Source organism: Mycteria americana, chromosome 11 (assembly GCF_035582795.1).
Source record: "Mycteria americana isolate JAX WOST 10 ecotype Jacksonville Zoo and Gardens chromosome 11, USCA_MyAme_1.0, whole genome shotgun sequence".
NCBI lineage: Eukaryota > Metazoa > Chordata > Aves > Ciconiiformes > Ciconiidae > Mycteria > Mycteria americana.
The window spans coordinates 18,548,601-18,566,296 of record NC_134375.1 but is presented as its reverse complement, the minus strand read 5'-3'; the positions used below and the strand labels follow the sequence as shown (position 1 = coordinate 18,566,296).

Here is a 17,696-nt window from a genome sequence, read left to right as displayed (position 1 = left end):
TAGGTCAAAAATAAGTGTAGCTTATACCATGCCAAACCACTGCTGGGAAGCTCATTATTGCCCCCAGATTTGTTTGCGCGGTTTTCTCGGTCTCGGCGCACAGCCTGGGGCTGGCACCGTGGCAGGCTGCCGAGCCAGGGTCTGTGGTGGGCTCTGGCAGGAGCTGCCTGTACGCTGCCCGAGGGAGGAAAGCAAACGTATTAATCACCCACATGTGCGCAAGTTGAGCCCACACGGTGTTTCTGGGAATATTATCATTTCAGCACATCCAGGAAAATGCCAGACAGTGTTTTCCTTTTACTTAAAGCTTATTCACAAACAGAATATATAAAATATTTTGCTCTTACGACACAGGCGACAGAAGCTTTGATCAAATTATTAAGAAAAAGATTTAAATTGTACTTCCAATTAACTCCGACGAGACAAGAGTCAGACCGACAGAGTCAGCGTGTCTTCCCAGGGAGGCAAATGGGCGCTGCTTAGGCTGACTCTGACCAAACTGCAATCTGGACTGAAACAAAACAGCATGATGGAAATAAATGACCATTTTTAGGGGTTATGGGGCCAGTGCCCCAAAGCCCAATGGGTGTGCTCTGTGCTGCAGGTACGGCTGCAGGCGCAGGCTGAGGTGTTCACAAACCCACCCGGGAAGGGAACTCACTGCTGACTTCAGGACAGGCTGGCAGAGCAGAGGTGTTTACAGAAGATGGTTTGTCAAACAGAGACACACAGATGCGGCAAATGAAAATTTATGAAAATGCAAAGTGGTGGGGCGGGGGGGAGAGCGAGCAGCTGGAAGGAAATCCCGCAGGAGGATGTCCCAGCCCTGCCACCACCGTAGCACACGTGTACACGCAAAGCAGGGAGCAGTTCCTCCCCTCCGCCTGCCCCGGGCCCCCTCCAACCCAGCGCCCATCCGGGCTGCTGCAATGCCGTACACGCGATTCTTCTCTCTCCAGATGCCTCTGGGTTTAGTGCTGTCATGTTGGCAGGTGCCTCTGGCTCCCTAATTGCTGTCAGACTTCCCACGTCGGAGATGCCGCCGGCGCAGAGCAGCTCAGCACAGTCCAAGGGGTTACGGCACGGGAGAGTTTCCAAGCCACGAAGGGCAGTGCCCAGGGCTTGACTTGCATCTCCAGCCTGCAGCAATCGGGCACCCAGCTGCTGTTGTGGCTTTGAAATCTGCCCTGTGCGAACACCAAGAGCTTTTGGAGTAGGAAATAATTTGCTACTAAAGTTTAGGAGGGAAAGGGAAAAATCGCCTGTTTCAGAGCTGATGCCAATGCTTCATCATGAGAGATCAGGAGGAAGCTTTCATGGGGGGAAAGGGGCAGGTTACCAAATCGCTGCTCGTTGCATATCGTCTTCTGCTCTCCGCTTGCAGCTCTGCTGCAGAAAACACAGTAGCCAAGTGGCGCGCTCCTTCGACTTGTGCTGTGAACTCCCCATGTGAGCTAAGCGACTGAAAACATTTGTAGGTTGATAGGTTTTACTTATACCCTACAACAGACTGGCAGGAGGGATGGCTGAGACCCTGCGGGAAGGAGTAGTGGTCAACAGCAATTTTGGTGCTTCATGGCAAGACGGAAGTGCAGAGCAGCTGCTGCTGCTCTCCTAAGGGCGGCCGGTGGCCAGAGAGCTCCAGAGATCCCCCCGGTATAGCCCAGACGACATGGCCACAGGTAGCACCGAAATAAGGGTCCCCACAGCAAAGCCTGCAGTTTCCCTGGGAGCTCACTGCTGCCTTCCCTGCAGCACCTAAGGGGAGAAGGAGCAGCAGCGACCTGCTCCCACCTCCGCTCCACCACGCCGGCACCATGGCACTGTAACCACTCGCACTGTACCCCAGGGAAATACCAAACGGCCGAACGACTGCTGGCCTTGCAGCTTTCTGAGCCGTGCCTCGTATAAAGGGCTTTCCCTTCGGCATAGCTAATCCTCACTATTGAGGCATTAAAAGCAGAGTAACTCCCGTACTAATACTCACTTTCAACAGAAATTACGTCTTTCTCTAAAAGCTTAAATTACAGGTTCGCTGCCTCCGAGTATTAGAAAAGACCCAGAATTAAGTCCTTCACTTTCAGAGTAAAACCAGGACCTACTGCAGGAAACAGGTTGCTCGATGCAACAGGGCAGTTTGCAGGGAGCAGCCACTGGGTTCACGGTGTCAGCCAGAAAGGCTCTCATAAGCAGAGATCATCCACAAAGCAGGGCAGCCATGATTAAATACTGTTTCTGCACCACTGGGAACCACAGAGCGAGAGGGTAGGATCACACACACGCTCACACAAAACCACCTCAGCTCCTTAGCTGAGCACAGGTCAAGGGAGGATGAGAGACACAGGGCTTGAGTTGGCTTAAGTTAAAAAAAACCACTGCAGAACTGACTCAGCTCTCAACACATCACTGAAAACATTATGGTTTTGATTTTAAAGAAGTCCTCCAACTGAGGGTGGAGGTATGAAGTCTGTTTTGTAAACATAATTTATAAGGACTGATGCAGTCCTTGCTGTTGCCTGCTTGCTATGAAGACGCCTTACTCGGGGACATTTATTACCCTCTCCCCACTCTGCCATTAAGGTCTGAGATGAAGAACAACAAATGCAAGATAATTAAGCTCTTTACAGGAGAAAAAACAGATCAAACATAATTTCCTATGTCTTGAAAAGAATTGGAAATGTCTAGACAGAAGACAGCCAGAATTGGTCTCGAACGTATTCATTTCAATAAGAAGTTGAACCCCTGAATTACGGGGAAGAGACTGAGGTCCGATCCTCCTCCGAAAACTTTCCACAGCATTACCTTACCCTCCCCGTGACTCTGACATCCTTTATCCCGCCTGCGATATTTATATCCGATAGCAGGGGACCGTAATCTGGGTCACCGACAGCCTGGACAGCCACCGACAGCCCTCAGCAAGAGCTGCTGGGAAAGCAAGCAGCACTACAGAGTCCCAGCTCTGTGCCTCTGGGGAGCTGGCTCTTACTAGGGGAGAAAAAAAAGCGGAATGGGAAAGGTTTTCATCTGTCTGGGAACTCACAGTGCAAGCAGAGCCACCCCGAAGTCATGGGGGTTTGCCCATGCCCTTCCACCACTGCACGCAGGGGTCGCAGAGGCTCCCTCTACTTAAGGAGAACCCGTACAACCTCAATAAGGGAGTTTGCATAAGACATCCACCCCGGGGGCATCTGAGCTTCGAGTACTAATAAGGTTATTGCAGGCTGCAAGAACGTACTTCTGTCACTCAGACTGGCAATGTGACAGCGGAAAGGCAAGCAAGTCACAGCAAAACGGCTCACTTCGGCACCACCAAAGACCTGCTCATCCAGACACAGAGCTGGAGAAATAAAATTTTCCCATCTCAGCAATCCTATGGGATTTCAGGAAAGAAAACTTTATATAAAGACCTTCTAAAACATCTGCAGAAAACCCTAAGCCACCAACCAAAAGAAAACAAGATTGAGCAAAAGAAGGAGGCCCACTTGGACAGCCAGAACATAATTGGCAGTGCAGAAGTCCCACCATGAACCAAAACCCCCTTCCCTAGTGGAAGTTCTCTCAAAAACAGCCTGGTCAGACCCAAAGTTTCCAGTTCATAACAGCGCTACTTCCCATTGGCAAGCCCTTCCCCAAGAAAATCCCTTCCATTTCCACCCAGCCTGGGAGAAGGTCCTTACCTGACACGCATTGTACAGAAGCTGATGCTCAAATTTCTTGATTCCCAAAATGTTCTGGAACATCTCGTAGAGCTGCTCCTTGCTGAGGATGAGCTCTGAGGCAGCGCTCGCCGTCATCCTGGCCTGCTGCTTGCGGGGATCCTCCTCCCCACGGTAAATAGCGTCAAACTTTGCCATCCAAGAGCTCAGGACCGTCTCCTTGCTGAGGCCATCAATTTCTGGCAGGCTGCGCACTCTCTTCTCAATGTGCTTCTTGAAGACCTCCCGGGAGTCATTCGCTGAGCACCCTCCGCTCTGCACCATCCTGGCAACACGGTCGCTTTTCAGGAATACCTGCAAAAAAGGGGTGACTTCAAATGGTGTCAGTTAAAAAAAAAAAAAAATCCCCCTTAAATACCACAAAACGTGGTTTCACTGCTGGGAAGCCCACTAACTGGCTGCCAGTACGCCTTCCACCTCCTCACTCAACAACCACAGGTTGCCAGACGGACAGAGGCTTCAGCTGTACTTTGAGAAGCGTAATGAAATCAGGTGAAGCTTCTGCTTTGTGTCCGCTAAAATGGAACATTTTGATGCAATTAGGACTTCATGTGATGTTGTGGTCGCACCTCACCAGATACATAAATGCCCTTTGGGAAAAGCAAGATTATATTTTGCTCTAGCAAATGTTTTAATAAGGAAGTTACTGCACAACTACATTCACCTAGCCAAATTCTGCCCTGTTAGAGGGAGCCCAGTCATCCTACTCAGGTCAGCAGCATTGCATTGCATTTATCCTGGTAGCCAGGCCCCTGGGAAACCTCTGACCAGCGCAAGGACCAGGCTTACATTAAGCTACTGCACCGGAGGAGATCTTTGCAGACTGCCATGCTGTCACAAGATGACAGGAATGGCATTGTATTAATTAATTTAATGTTACCTTCAGTTAAATAACACATCTCCCCACTTCTCCCATACCCTGCTCTTTCCAACCTGGGCAGCCAGCACTGGAAGAGTACAGTTAAAATGCCCCAGGAAAGGACAAGAACGAATGGCCTGATCTTTGCAAGCTGATGGGTAAACACCGAGACAACTCAGATCACGCAAAGGCACACAGTCAGTGGCATGGCCGCAGGTGGACGGGGCCAAATCCCTTCCTGCTCCAGCTCTGCTGAAGTAGCACAGGTTGGTTCAGCGTGGCTTGAGGCTGCCTGGGAAGGGTCTGCAGAGAGAGCAGCCTGCAGGGTGCCGGACACTGACAGCAGGAGGGAGGGAGAAGGCCTTTGATGAAGATGCTCTTCCCACTGCAAGAGCAGCAGAAGGGTAAAACATAACAGACCCCTGCAGACCAGGAGATGCCATGGGAGCAACGCAGAACTGAAGGGTGAGAGAGGGATGGGGGATATTGTGTTGGCTCTCCTCTCCCAAGGCCTGAACACAGGAGAGCAATCGATGCCCAGCAAGAACTGCTGTTTTATTAATGATGCTGAGAACGGATGAATGCAGCAGGCTAGGAAGAAGCTGTGCCAGCACCGGGGTGTATCTGTCAGCTCTCAATAATTAAAGAGCTTGAGGATGACCTAAGGACATGGTAGATTTTCTTCTATACCACTCAGCAACATGGCACTCTATGTTCCCAGATGCTCGATGGCACAGGCATCTGTCGGCAGTAGTAGTGGGTTTTGCTCCAGGACCAGCCCAGAAACGCCGCTGAGGAAGAGCTGGGCTGTTTCCTTCCAACATCACTGCGCTGGGGAGTGCTCCCTGCAGATGAGACAGGCAGGATGCCACCAGCAGCCTCTTCAGTCCACGCTGAAACAATACCAGCACGCGTCTTCTTTCCTGGCAGAGCTTAAATATGAGTGATAACACCCTGGGTGTGTGCAGGTGCTTTTAGGTCATAGGTGAGAGCTTTCAAAATCCAAGCTGCCGGCACAGCCGAGGAAGTCACCAGCACGCTGACTGCTGGAAACGGTGGGAGGTCACGGCGAACGGCCCTGCTACAGCATCCTCGGCTCCCACGTCCCCTCTCTAATCATCTGCTCCAGGCGCCTTTGGCCTGACCCTCTGCGACGGTGCTAATGACTTCCCGTATCTGCCAGCACCAGCGGCTGTTGTTATCCGTGGTCCTCGTCCCCGTCGGAGGGGTGACGGCACCGTGAGCAGAGGGACCTGACTCCCCGTCTCCCCTCAGCCCCGATTTCCCCTCCCGGGTGCGGAGCAGCAGCCAGCAGAGGAAAGGAGGGCTGCGGCTGGCAGAGGAGGCAGGTGTGGGGAGCGCCAGTCAGAGACAAAGCAGCAGAAAAAGACCGTGAAATAGGAAGACAAAAAAAGATTAAAAGAGGTGTTTTGTCCTGCAGAGCGAGCTGCTTTCTTTAGACAATACCAGGTGAATCGCCCAGCTGTGAGACTGCCTAGTAGGACTGCCAGGAGTCAAGAATTGCTGGAGCAAAATCCTAGCGTGGGTGCATACACCGGCACATGCAGAAGAGAACTGGCCGCCGTGAGCGGAGTCAGGCATCTCCTGCCACGTCCATAGATAAGCCCCCCAGGTCACGCATGGTCCTGGCTCCATCTGCCCACAGCAGAGTGGAAATGTGTCTAACGAAGCATTTCCATAATACCCACTGAAGGGACTGCTGCATAAAGTGTTGGTCGACAGGCAAAGCTTTACTCATTAGAAGTAAAAGGACATGAGACAGGCTCTCCTGGAGCGTCTGTCGGAGCGTGCTGGGCCCATGGTGCACACACGGATCTGCAGCATTCCTGCAGGCACAGCGGTGCTTTGCAGACCAGTGGCGGAGCCTGCTCAGCTCACTCAATCTTTTAATTTGATGGCAGCCTGTGAACTAGTCTAAGACTGGCAATCACACGCTTACCCCTTGAGAGCAGACTTAACAGGAGAATGTGGCCATGCAAACACGTCCATGGCAAGAGCAAATGCATCCCTGACCTACCGTGTCACCTTTACCTCTTTCTTTCTCCAGCAAAAAAAAAAAAACATTCCCCAGGAAATGATCCTATTCTGCACTGCGAGTAAGTGAACCCCTTAGAAACACCAGCCACGTCCTGCACAGAGATGGCCAGTTTCAGCTGAGCAAAAAAGCAAGTTTTAGTATTTTCCAAGCCATCATACAGCTTCATAAGTCAGTACCTAAACGCCAATTTCTAGATAGCGTCCGTCCAAGGGACAGTTAATTGCACAAAACTCTGAGATAAGCAGGTTCTGCTGGCATTGCACCATGGCTCGACCAAGGGTGGGCACCTCTGCAGAGAAGGGAGGAAGGAGACCACCATCAGCAGGGAACGCTGCTCAGGCACTGCGAGGGGGCAGAGGCTTTCTGCTGCGAGGCTTTGCCTTGTGCCACCGCAGACGGTGCCGAGGAAGACACACGTAGCCGCGCTACAGCTGCGCAGAAGCTGAAAGTACACGGCCGTAAATTACAGGAGACCAACAGTTAAAGAGAAGAAAAATAAAGTTGCGCTAAAGGACACAGAGCAATGCATCAGGCTTTTTGTGGCCTGTTTTAAGTGGGACAGAGCAGCTGGAGTGTCCAGTTGAACTGAAGATACAGGGTTTGCAGACATCTAGTGCTGATCAACGGCTCTTTGTACGTTTGATTACTTAAGTAATGATACAGCACAGGACTTCTGGAGCTGGTCAGGACGTGCTTTCAGCCAGACCTACCAGTGAAACAGGGATGTATTTTGCCTGTTTTCAGGCAGTTTCCTTTTCGTGCCCAATAGCCTTATCTAAACAGATCATGCTGCTCTTACATCCTAAAATGCAGCTCACGCCATCTTGAAAACTTTCTCTGAGAGCATCTGTTCGGTGAAGCTGTGATAAACTGATGATCCCTTGGCAATTTCTTTTCTGGTAAGAGATGTAAATTACTCTCAGCTTCCTTCCTGTACAGAGAATGATGGAGCAGTAACTACTAGGCTGGTTTAATAGAGTTAATCCAGAGATAATTTGTGCTTTCCTTACACAGAAGCAGCTGCTGCCATTTTTTATAGAGTTAAAATTCTCTTCAGTTTTAGTATCTGATTTTGGTCCCCTCTTAGATTCCACTTCCAGAGAAATATTTTATGTAGGCAATTCAAAATCTTCACCTTTTATGACAGAATAGCTCTAGGGAGAAAGAGAAATGGTTTGCAGAAAGGCTAGCAAAAAAATAAGCGACACTCCTCATACAAATCACAAGCACTGATTTCCTTCAAAAACAGAAGCTCTCTCCTTCTGAGAAAAGATATGAAAGGCAGCATTAAGGGCTGCATACAAAGAGGTGCAAAAAGACAGGCATGCATAATTATTCTTTTGCACAATTATGAATGACGCTTCATGTTCTTTGGTACCATCTAGTTTTGTACATCCCCCTTCCTCCCCCTTTGCTTTACAGCACTTGTCATACTGAAGAGAAAAAACAAGACTCTTGCTGAAAATCCCAAAGTCAATTAGACACAACACAAAAGCTTCAGCAAGAACTGAACGTGCTGCCCAATTTTCTCTTGGTATTTTTCATAGGCAGCACATGACATTTATTTCATATTGTGCCATCTTTGTTGTTTTAGAGTACACTGTTTAAAAGTAACAGGAAGATATTTTTCAGCCTAAAGGAAGGACTATCCTCCTTCCATTCGAGCCACAGGAGACACCATGGTGTAGGGGTTGCCACGGTTGCCGTATGGTTCCATGTTCAAACCCCGAACCTCACAAACCTTGTGATGTGTCAGACATCAGATGGGAGAAGCCTTGCACTTGCCTTTGTTTTGTGCTTTGTTGACAAAGGACAAAGAATCCATTAGTTCAGGATTTGACCCCGTCTGTGAATAGGGGGGAGAACAGGGATTCATATGAATATTGTATCGTCTCTCCTTACCTCATAGTAGCTCTGGACAGCGTTTATAAATGCTTCATCTGCCACAATCTGGGTTTCTCCATTGAGAAAGGCCTGGAAACGATCTTTGATGGTCTGGAGCTGCTGCTTACTTATCTGCAAAACATGTATAAAGAGAAAATTAATCAAGAAAGGTTTATGTATGAGGAAAAAACCCCTCTAATTCTTCTGCAAGATCTTATCAGGGTGCTTATGATGTGCACTTCTGGTCTCCTTTGGGGACAGCAGCGATAGATGAGGAATCAGCCACGCGTGGGTACACGCACACGTGTGCTCTTCATCCTGGCAAGTTCATTTAAGTATCACGAGCACCTAAAGTCACCCTGAACATCATTTCTAAACAACTCTGCTCAACAATACTTTTACCACTTCAGGTATACCTAAATCAAAAGCAAGCTGCTCTGTGCATGCTTGGAAGAGACTGTTTCAGTGCAATCTCTTCCCCATTTAGCCTCTCCTCCCCTTCAGAAGATGAGGTTCCATCACCGAACGGGAAGCCTTGCGAGCTGGCTGTTGAAGACAGCGCTCATCAGCACTCCGGGGCCTTGGTCTTTCCTCATTTGGGTTTTTTTTTTTTCCTTGCTTATTTCTTTTGGCTTCTCACACCAGTCAGGACCAGTGGTGAAAGAATTTAATGCCATTTAATGCCAAAGAAATCATATGAGGGCAAACCTGTTCTCCTTATCCTAGCAAGGACTTTCTCTGCTGTCTCTTTGCTGCTCAAAACAGTTTCTGTCCAGCATACAGCTGGTATAACTGACAAGACAGTTCTAATTTCGGTACAATGACATCAATAGAAAGTTTACAAGGGTTTATTCCAGCCTTGTAAGATAACATGCCATTATTTTGCCAATTTATCTGTCAGTTTAAACACAGGTATAGCTAGAACCCCCCACCTCTTCAGCTTGTAGTGCAGACAAAGTCACAGCAGGCACATAAGTCATGTACCAGCAATGCCAGCATAACAGCTTAAGATGCAGATAACACTCGTGCTGAAGGGCTGCAGGGATTTAAATGTAGTTGCGCCTGGTTTACCACGGGGCTACTTCAGGTTTGAGGATAAGAATTAGTTTAGACAAAAGAGAAGGAAGCAAACAAGATGTATATACGACAACTTCTAACTTAAAAGGGAAAAGAGAGCAGTAAGAATTAGGACAACTATTTACTAATGACCAAAAGGTCTAGAGAAGAGTGCTGCTTTCTCACTTGTACGCCAGCAGAAGAAACCAGCCCATTAGAATGGAAGAGAAAAATAAAATTAATGGCTCTAAGTGTCTAAATGGCTTTGAATAAAGTATCAAAAACTACAGAGAGCCAAACAACTAGAGCATAATGAAGCCTAGTAAACACAGTTAGTGATAAAAAGCAGGAGAGGGACCACTTGGAAAATGCAATGATAAATATCACTAGATCTAGATGATGCACCATGCGGGGTGTTTAGGGACTGTGGTAACAAACATCATGAATACTGGTAATTAATTCTGCAACACCACGCTGAAGAGGGTTAGTGAGCAGTGGCAATTTGATGTGATAATCTAGGATTAGTTTATCCTGGTGCTTATGGAGAGGTGCTCATCAAAGTGACATAAAGCAAGACTCAATATGCTCTGCTTCAGAAAACATGGAACAGCCTTTGCCACCCCTGCGGGTGCTGGAAAGACGGGGTCATCCACCCCCAAAACAGCAGCCCAGACTTCACAGGGTCTGACACATGCAACAAGGCTCAGCATCGCAGGGCTGGAGCAAGGACCATCCCTCTAACCTGACCCACCTCAGCCTTGGGCACCATCTGCAATGAGCCCCGTGGAAAAGCACTGCCGAAAGCTCCTGGCTTTAAGGCTGGGCAGGATCTAATTTTTGGCTCTAAGAGTTCATCTGCCATGTTGGGCACCTAAACCCCTTTGTGGTGTTTGCCAATGGCACCCTAGACATCATGAACCCTTGGGCAATACACACAGCATCAGACGTAAAGCAGGCTCCAAACCTATCTGAGCTGATGGAAGCTCCTAACGGAATTGAAAAGAAAACTGGGTCAGCGATAAGAGGAGCCAGAGACAATATAGTGATCGAGTGGGAGACACCTGTGGGAAGGCACTAGGTCTGTTTTTATTAAGCGTTTAATTATCTGGAAGAAGAGAAAAGCAAGATGTTAATTAAATGTATTGATGATTTTGTATTAGCAACCACTGTGAACGTGAAGCAGAAACGACAGGGCAATAGAGGCCATAAGAAACCAAGAAAAGAAACAGGAAAACTACAAGTAACATTGAAATCAGGGTGTTGAGGCACAAGGAAAGGCATACTAAGAGCACAGATACTCTGAGCCAAGAGGCTTTTCATTTGGGATTTTAACAATGTGCATGGCATTTTTTTTCTTTTTTTCCAGGTTATTTCTTAGGACAACCTCCAGAAGTCCTTGCTTCTTCAATTCCTATAATGCCATCTAGCAGCAATATTTTATGCTCCTTCCTTAATACTGAACGGGCTACCTTCAAAACGAATGATGCTCCTTGAAATTCCTAGAAATTCCCAATACGCAGCTCACACATGAGCTCCTGGGGGCTGTGGAAATGAATCATCGGATTTGTCTCTGTTGGAGTGTCAGTTGCCTCCTCCTCGCCCCCAAGCTCTATGCAAGTATTTTCCCCGTCCAGGGAAAAGGAGATCCTCTCTGATCACACCAGACTGCAGCATGGACCAGTCCTTGGCTAACAGGACCCTCTGTCTTCCATCCCCACCAGACCATGAAGCAGCACTGGTGTATTGATCTGTGTCTGTGCCACCGTTATGGACGTTATCAGGAAAGCAGTCAATCTGAGCCAAAATTAAACTGTTTTCATATTAAATTTAGCTTCTGCAGCACAGCAGCAGACGCCTGGTGCAGAAAGTCAGCATCAGCAACGGAGCGGAGGGGACCAGACCTGCAGGTCAACGAAATCTGCCCAACACGCTCCACCTCCCGTTTTATGCCTCTTCCCCTCCCCGTCAGGCACCAAGGGCATCGCTGCCGGACCCCAGAAGCACCCCTGGGGCAGCCGGCAGCCAGCACCTCCCCGGCAGAGGCTGGACCAGGGCAGGGGAGCAGCCTTAGCCCCAACGTCACACTCCAAAGCCTTTAAGCAGAGGCAAGCAATGCCACCAACCCATCCACAGGCTTAAAAGAGCACATGCCCTGAACACTAACCTGGAAGCTTAAGTGCTTTAAAGGCAGGGGTGTTATTTTATCTCTCGCTATTAGAGGCACTGTCCTGGTTTCGGCTGGGATAGAGGTAATTTTCTTTCTAGTAGCTGGTATAGTGCTGTTTTGGATTAGGATGAGGACAATGTTGATCACCCAGGGATGTTTTCGTTGCTGCTGAGCAGTGCTGACACACAGTCAAGGCCTTTTCTGCTCCTCACCCCACCCCACCAGTGAGGAGGCTGGGGGGGCACAAGAAGATGGGAGGGGACACGGCTGGGACAGCTGACCCCAACTGCCCAAAGGGACATTCCAGACCATATGGCCTCATGCTCAGCATATAAACTAGGGGAAAAGCTGGCCAGGGGTCCACTGCTCGGGAACCGGCTGGGCATCGGTTGGTGAGTTGTGAGCAAATGCATTGTGCATCGCTTGTTTTGTATATTCTTCTATCATTATTATTATTTTCCCTTTCTTTTCTGTCCTATTAAATTGTCTTTATCTCAGCCCACGAGTTTTACTTTTTTTTTTTTTTTTTCCCCGATTCTCTTCCCCATCCCACTGTGGGGGAGCGAGCAAATGGCTGTGTGGCGTTCAGCTGCCTGCCGGGTTAAACCACAACAGGCACCAGTGATCAGCTAGAAATCCATATAAAGCAAGCCAACAGCTTCTGCAGATCCAGTAAGACCACTAAGGGGCCAATACAAACCGCTTCTCCCTTAGTTACCTTCCATAGCGTGCTTACAAATAGCGGAAAACAACAGAACGACTTCCCCTTCGAAGTGCATCAGTACAATATCACAGCCTCTGCACCAGCTATGGCAGGAGGTGAAACCCTGTTGGGTTGCAAGCCCAACGGGCGTGAGGCCGGCGGGGGGCAGAGCCTCCCTGCCCCTGATGCAAACACAAACCCAGGTGCCGTCACATGGGAGAGAAGTAGAGAGCTGGGAGTAAGGAGGAGTACTGTGGTGGATGGAAGAGGTTTATTCTATTTACCTTCCCTCGCTTTTCCAACCCTCACTGCTTTTCCCCACAGCTGCTTTCAGTGGGTGACAGCCATTAAAGAAATAACAGTCATTTCTGCGTTCAACAGAGACTGCAGAAATGACTCTGGACCCAAACGAACTCCCCCAAGTTAACATTGTGGTGTGTTTATGCAGCAGTGTTTCACAGCCTTTATCTATCTAAAGCATGGGAGTACTTAAGTTGCCAGATATACACATGCATATTCTAAATGTAATTAATTAAGTCAGTGATGATGAACGCCTGGCACAGGTATCAGGCAGGGCACCCATGGAGCTTTGGGCTGGCATCTCTAGTGGACCACGTGGCTTTTTATAAGAAGCTTGGCAGAGGTCCTCTCCATAATGGACTAAAATATGGGGAAGAGCTCACCAGTAACTAGATCTGGGCATCCATGTGCTTCCTACCTTCTTGGTCTAATTTTTTGGGTTTTTTTTTTTGTTTTTTTTTTTTTTTTTTAAGAGAAACTGCATGCTCAGCACAATCTAGTGACCTCAGAAATGGGGTGGAACAATCTCTGGCACGTGCCGTGTCCCCACCATAGTCATAAGTAAATTACAGAGGCAATTTCTTGAATTTGCTTGATGCAGATCTCGGCAAATGGCACGCCAGCCTCCTCAGGACAAACGCTCACCAGCAGCTTTCTCGCTACGTGTTATTTTTGCACATGTTCCATCTGACTGAGAGCCAAACGCAAACCTGAATGCAAGGAGCCATGGCACCTTCTCCAGAGTTGTTCCAGCCAGCAAACAGCTGGCACCATCTCTGCACATCATCTCCAGCCTCCTTCGCCTACACCGGGGCGGCACAAGCATTGCAAAGAGGAGCTGTTTGCCGCAGAAAAGTTTCCCGAAGAAGGTCATACACGGCAACGTGCCTCACTAATCCGTCCTCTCTCCAAAATGCTTTGCTGTATCTGAGCGCACAGGAATAAGTACGGCCGTACAGCTCACTGCTGAGGGTCTACATTACACAATAATACAACGTTAGCTGGATTTGGGTTTTGTACCCCACACTGTACCACGGATGGGCTCAAAGCACAGTCTGATTAACGTGCTTTGGACCTCGAAGAACTAGAACAACTGCTGCAGATATTCACTCTTTTAAAGTGAACTTTCAAATCTGCATGTGTGAAGAAAACAAGATGACTTGCACTCACAGGACGGTTGTCTTTCCAAGCTTTGTATGATGCACGTCAGCAGTATTAAATGTCCAAGAGCCACAGATGACATGCCTTGAAAGCTAGTAGAAAGGAGAGTTTCATAAGAATTTATAAGAATTCTGGCGTAATGTTGCAGTGAGGGTGGTCCAGCACTGAGACAGGGGCCCAGAGAGGCTGTGGCATCTCCAGCCTTGCAAATTTTCACAACCTGATTGCATGAACATGATCTGGTTTGGGAGGAAGCCCTGCTTTAAGCAGGGAAATTGGGCCAGAGACCTCCAGAAGTCCCTTGCAACCTACATTATGCTGTGGCAGTACCATATGCAATAGAACACTTGCAAGGAGAGGCCATCCTAGACTGTAGATTGCCAAATGTTTTAGGGCTAACCGCTGATTTGTCAGTGGCAGGCTACAGAATAACCCACCCACAGCTGTACGTGTACTCAAACCAGCTAATAAAGCCATAGCCATCAATGTGACGGCTGCTGGAATAGCAGTCAGATTTTAACTCTGTAGAAGGAGGTTTTCAAGTGAAAGGCACCCCTGTGGTCGGGAGGTGACCCCCTTTACTGCCATGCTTGAACCCCTATGATTGAGGACGGGGTGTTTCGGTGCACTGATGCCTCACCGTGTCCTTGCACCCCGCGCATCCCGCTGGAAGGGGGGGGGACATGAGGATGCACCGCGGCGCTGCACGCCGGTCCCCGACGGCTCAGCCCATCAGTATCAGCCGTGTCCCGCAGGAATCGGTTCCGCTGGGGACTGCAGGTCATTCCCAGGGGAAGCACCTCTGCCTTTTGTCTAGAGAGACCAGCTTACAGCACACGGCCAAGAGCAACACAGAGCTCTTCTGCCTGCTGTTCAGGTGCCACGGCAAGGAGGAATATTTAACTGCTCACTGTGCTGTTCTTCTGGGTTCGGTTTTGTAACAGCTAATAAATATTTTATTACTCCTCAGCATCAGGTGATTTAGGAAAAAGCTAAAACCAACTGAATGAGCATCCCTCATCATCACTGCTTCCACAGTCAGAAAACCAGCCATGACATGAACAATATGGGAGAGAGGGAAGGAGGCGTGGGGGGCCGGAGCAGCCGAGCACTGGCCTCGGGGGAGAGGCCAGAGGCCCCAGGAACGGGCATGAGACTAGAAAAAGACCCGTCAGGTTATTTTGCACTGGGAAAACGCATCAGGTTCTCCCTGCGCCGGTGCTGCCTTCCCCCCCGATGGGAGAGCGGACCACACGGGGGGTGACTCACATCCCCAGCATTTGGGGTTCAACTGCAAACTCTCCTGGGCAGACGCGGCTGCCTTGCAAACGGCTGATCATCGCTGGCTTTTCGCTGTGAACGTAAGCAACCTGTATTAACGTTTCCCAGGTGCCTAACAGTGTTTTTTCTGGTTGTTTCAGAGAAGTTTAATATTTGTTACCAGAGAGAGCTCCTCGTGCTTTCGTTTCCGATAGCCACAATACATCTTTCCAGGGATACTGAGCCAGCACGTCCTTTTCCCGTACAGTCTGATCATACACGGATCACTGTGCACACACCCACTGATCTACCACTGTCTATACAATTCCCTCTTTGTGGGTGCTTGATTTGTTGCCTCCTGCCTCTGCCCGTGATTTACAGGCCCTCGTGCACCCACACTGCCCACCCTCTCTCCAGCCACGCTCATCCTTTGTGGATGCCAAACAAGAATAGCTCCAGTCACGTCCCTGGCCACCAACCCTGGTGCCACTTTTTCCTCTCTCAGAAGAGATGTCCAGTTGATTTGCTGCAGAGAAAACGACTGTGCCATCACCATGCCTGGGTTTACGTGCACGGAGCAGCGAAGGGCACAGACAACCCCTTCCGCCTGCAGCAGCTCGTGCCCTGCCTGGTCAGCCCGCCTGCAATGTTGGGGATGTGTCAGAGCAATGGGGACCCTCCAAGGAGCAACACTCCTACGTACCCACCTGCCCCATGCTCAGAAATCAGGCTGGGTTTGGGCACATGCAATGCAAACAGCCCCTGCGTCCCTACACACCAGCCCAGCACCGATTTGCAGCTCAGAGACTGAACCACTCTCTCACTCAAGCAGCCCGACAATACAAGAATAATATTTCCTGAGCTAATATGGTAAATGTCTGCTTCAGCAGCATGACCGAAGGGGTGAGAAAACCTACCAGAGCTGCCTGCAGAGGAAGGAAGCCCCCTCCTCTGCCCAGCCGCAGAGCTACCACCCAGCCAGTGCCCACCGCAGCATCAGCTCCGATCCTTGCCAGAACCTCTCGCTACCTCCGTTATTACAAGCAAAGTCCAGCAGCTTCGCAGCACGAGCAGCGAGTGCTAAACGATTTTGGCACTTGCTGGAACATTTCTTCTTTAAAGAGGCTCAAGTGTTGCTGGATAAGTAACGGGAAGGTAAAACGTCAATCCCTTTGGTTAGGCCAGTTGCAGGCACAGAGTCTCTAGATCAAGCAGAGCAGATCTCTCCTTTCCACTGCCCCAGACTACATCCAGTAGCAGGTTTATCAGAAGAGACAAAGCACAGGCTCTGAGTCGCTCTCTTTGAAACACGTGGATGCTCTTTTTTGTCCTCTCAAACCCCGAGTGCTTTTCTTTTCTATGATTCACTCTGCCAGCTAGGCACACTTCTTTGACATACATGAAAGACCTAAAACGTTATTATGGCTGCTCCTACTTTCTGAAACACAGTGATGCACAATGCTAAAAGAGGAAAGCAAAGCCAGGATTTGGGACTGGGCCTTTGCCATGGCGACCTTCTCCCTGGTGCTTTCCAAGCTACATCTTCCTTCTGCAACCTGCTACCACAGGGCAAGCCTAGACGTAGACACATCAAAAATACCTTCCCACTGCCTGCTTCACTTGCTACCTTTGTTTGTACCAGATGTGTCCATCCAACGCTCACATGCCAACCCTGCATCTCCCCCCTGCAAAGGGTCCCCTTTTCCATGAAGATCAAGCACACTTATTGAAAAAATGAGCTCTGATGGCTTCAGGAACTTCTGCTCCTGTCGACAAGTGTCCTTCTCCTGCTGCCTCTCTCTTCTGGCTGGTCCCTCCTCTGCAGCTGGTGTGCAAGCAAATAACCCCAAGATGGAGCCACCTGACAAGAGCACAGAAAACTTGGAACTTCTCCCAACTTTGATCTTATTTTACCTAAGCAAGCCATTAGCAGAGTGAGTTTGCAGTAGATCCAGCAGACTAAGTTAGCCCTGCTGTTTTTCTGTATATGATCAAACAGATACATGCCCCTATTTTTTTACTGATTAATAAAAATATGACTTTGATCTCAGAGGGATGGAGGAGCCAGCACAAAATACAAGCAAGAAATAGCAATGATGAAATACTAGGCCAGCGACTGAGCACGGGCTGAGGGGTGATTACTGCTCTAAGAAACCTCCCTGGCGACTTCTGCTGTGACAGGAGCCTCGCCTGGTGAGCTCCGCTGGGTAAAACTCATCATCGTGACCTGGCAGCTTTCAGCAGAAAGCCCAGCATCATCCTGCCTGTGGTAAAAGTGTAGCTGCTCCGTTAATAAAACGGAATAAACAAACCCATAAAAATACTAGCAGAAATACAGCTAGCAAATAAAACCAGGAGGCAAATAGAATGGAGGCTGTCTAGGATGGGCAGAGCGACGTGCAAAGCCCCTCAACACTGGGTTGTCCCTCTGGGTGCCCCAAAGGCAGGAGACAAATCCCTTTATTCCCCTGAGGTCTCCTCCAGGCCGGACTCTACAGCTGGCTTCCCTCCTCCTCCTCCTCCTCTCTGCG

The 17,696-nt window shown here is 49.2% G+C and overlaps 1 protein-coding gene across 21 annotated transcripts in view; it reads right to left on the bottom strand.

The window, feature by feature from the left end:
• The window catches only part of CADPS (calcium dependent secretion activator), a 225,587-nt gene that overhangs the window by 170,057 nt on the left and 37,834 nt on the right, over nt 1-17,696 (bottom strand). For all 21 annotated transcript variants that reach the window (XM_075513724.1, XM_075513725.1, XM_075513723.1 and 18 more), the window contains exons 2-3: nt 8,537-8,650; nt 3,678-4,010 (exon numbers count right to left, since the gene is read on the bottom strand). In XM_075513724.1, the coding sequence (XP_075369839.1) occupies nt 3,678-4,010; nt 8,537-8,650 (447 nt within the window). The remainder of the gene's footprint in view (nt 1-3,677; nt 4,011-8,536; nt 8,651-17,696) is intronic.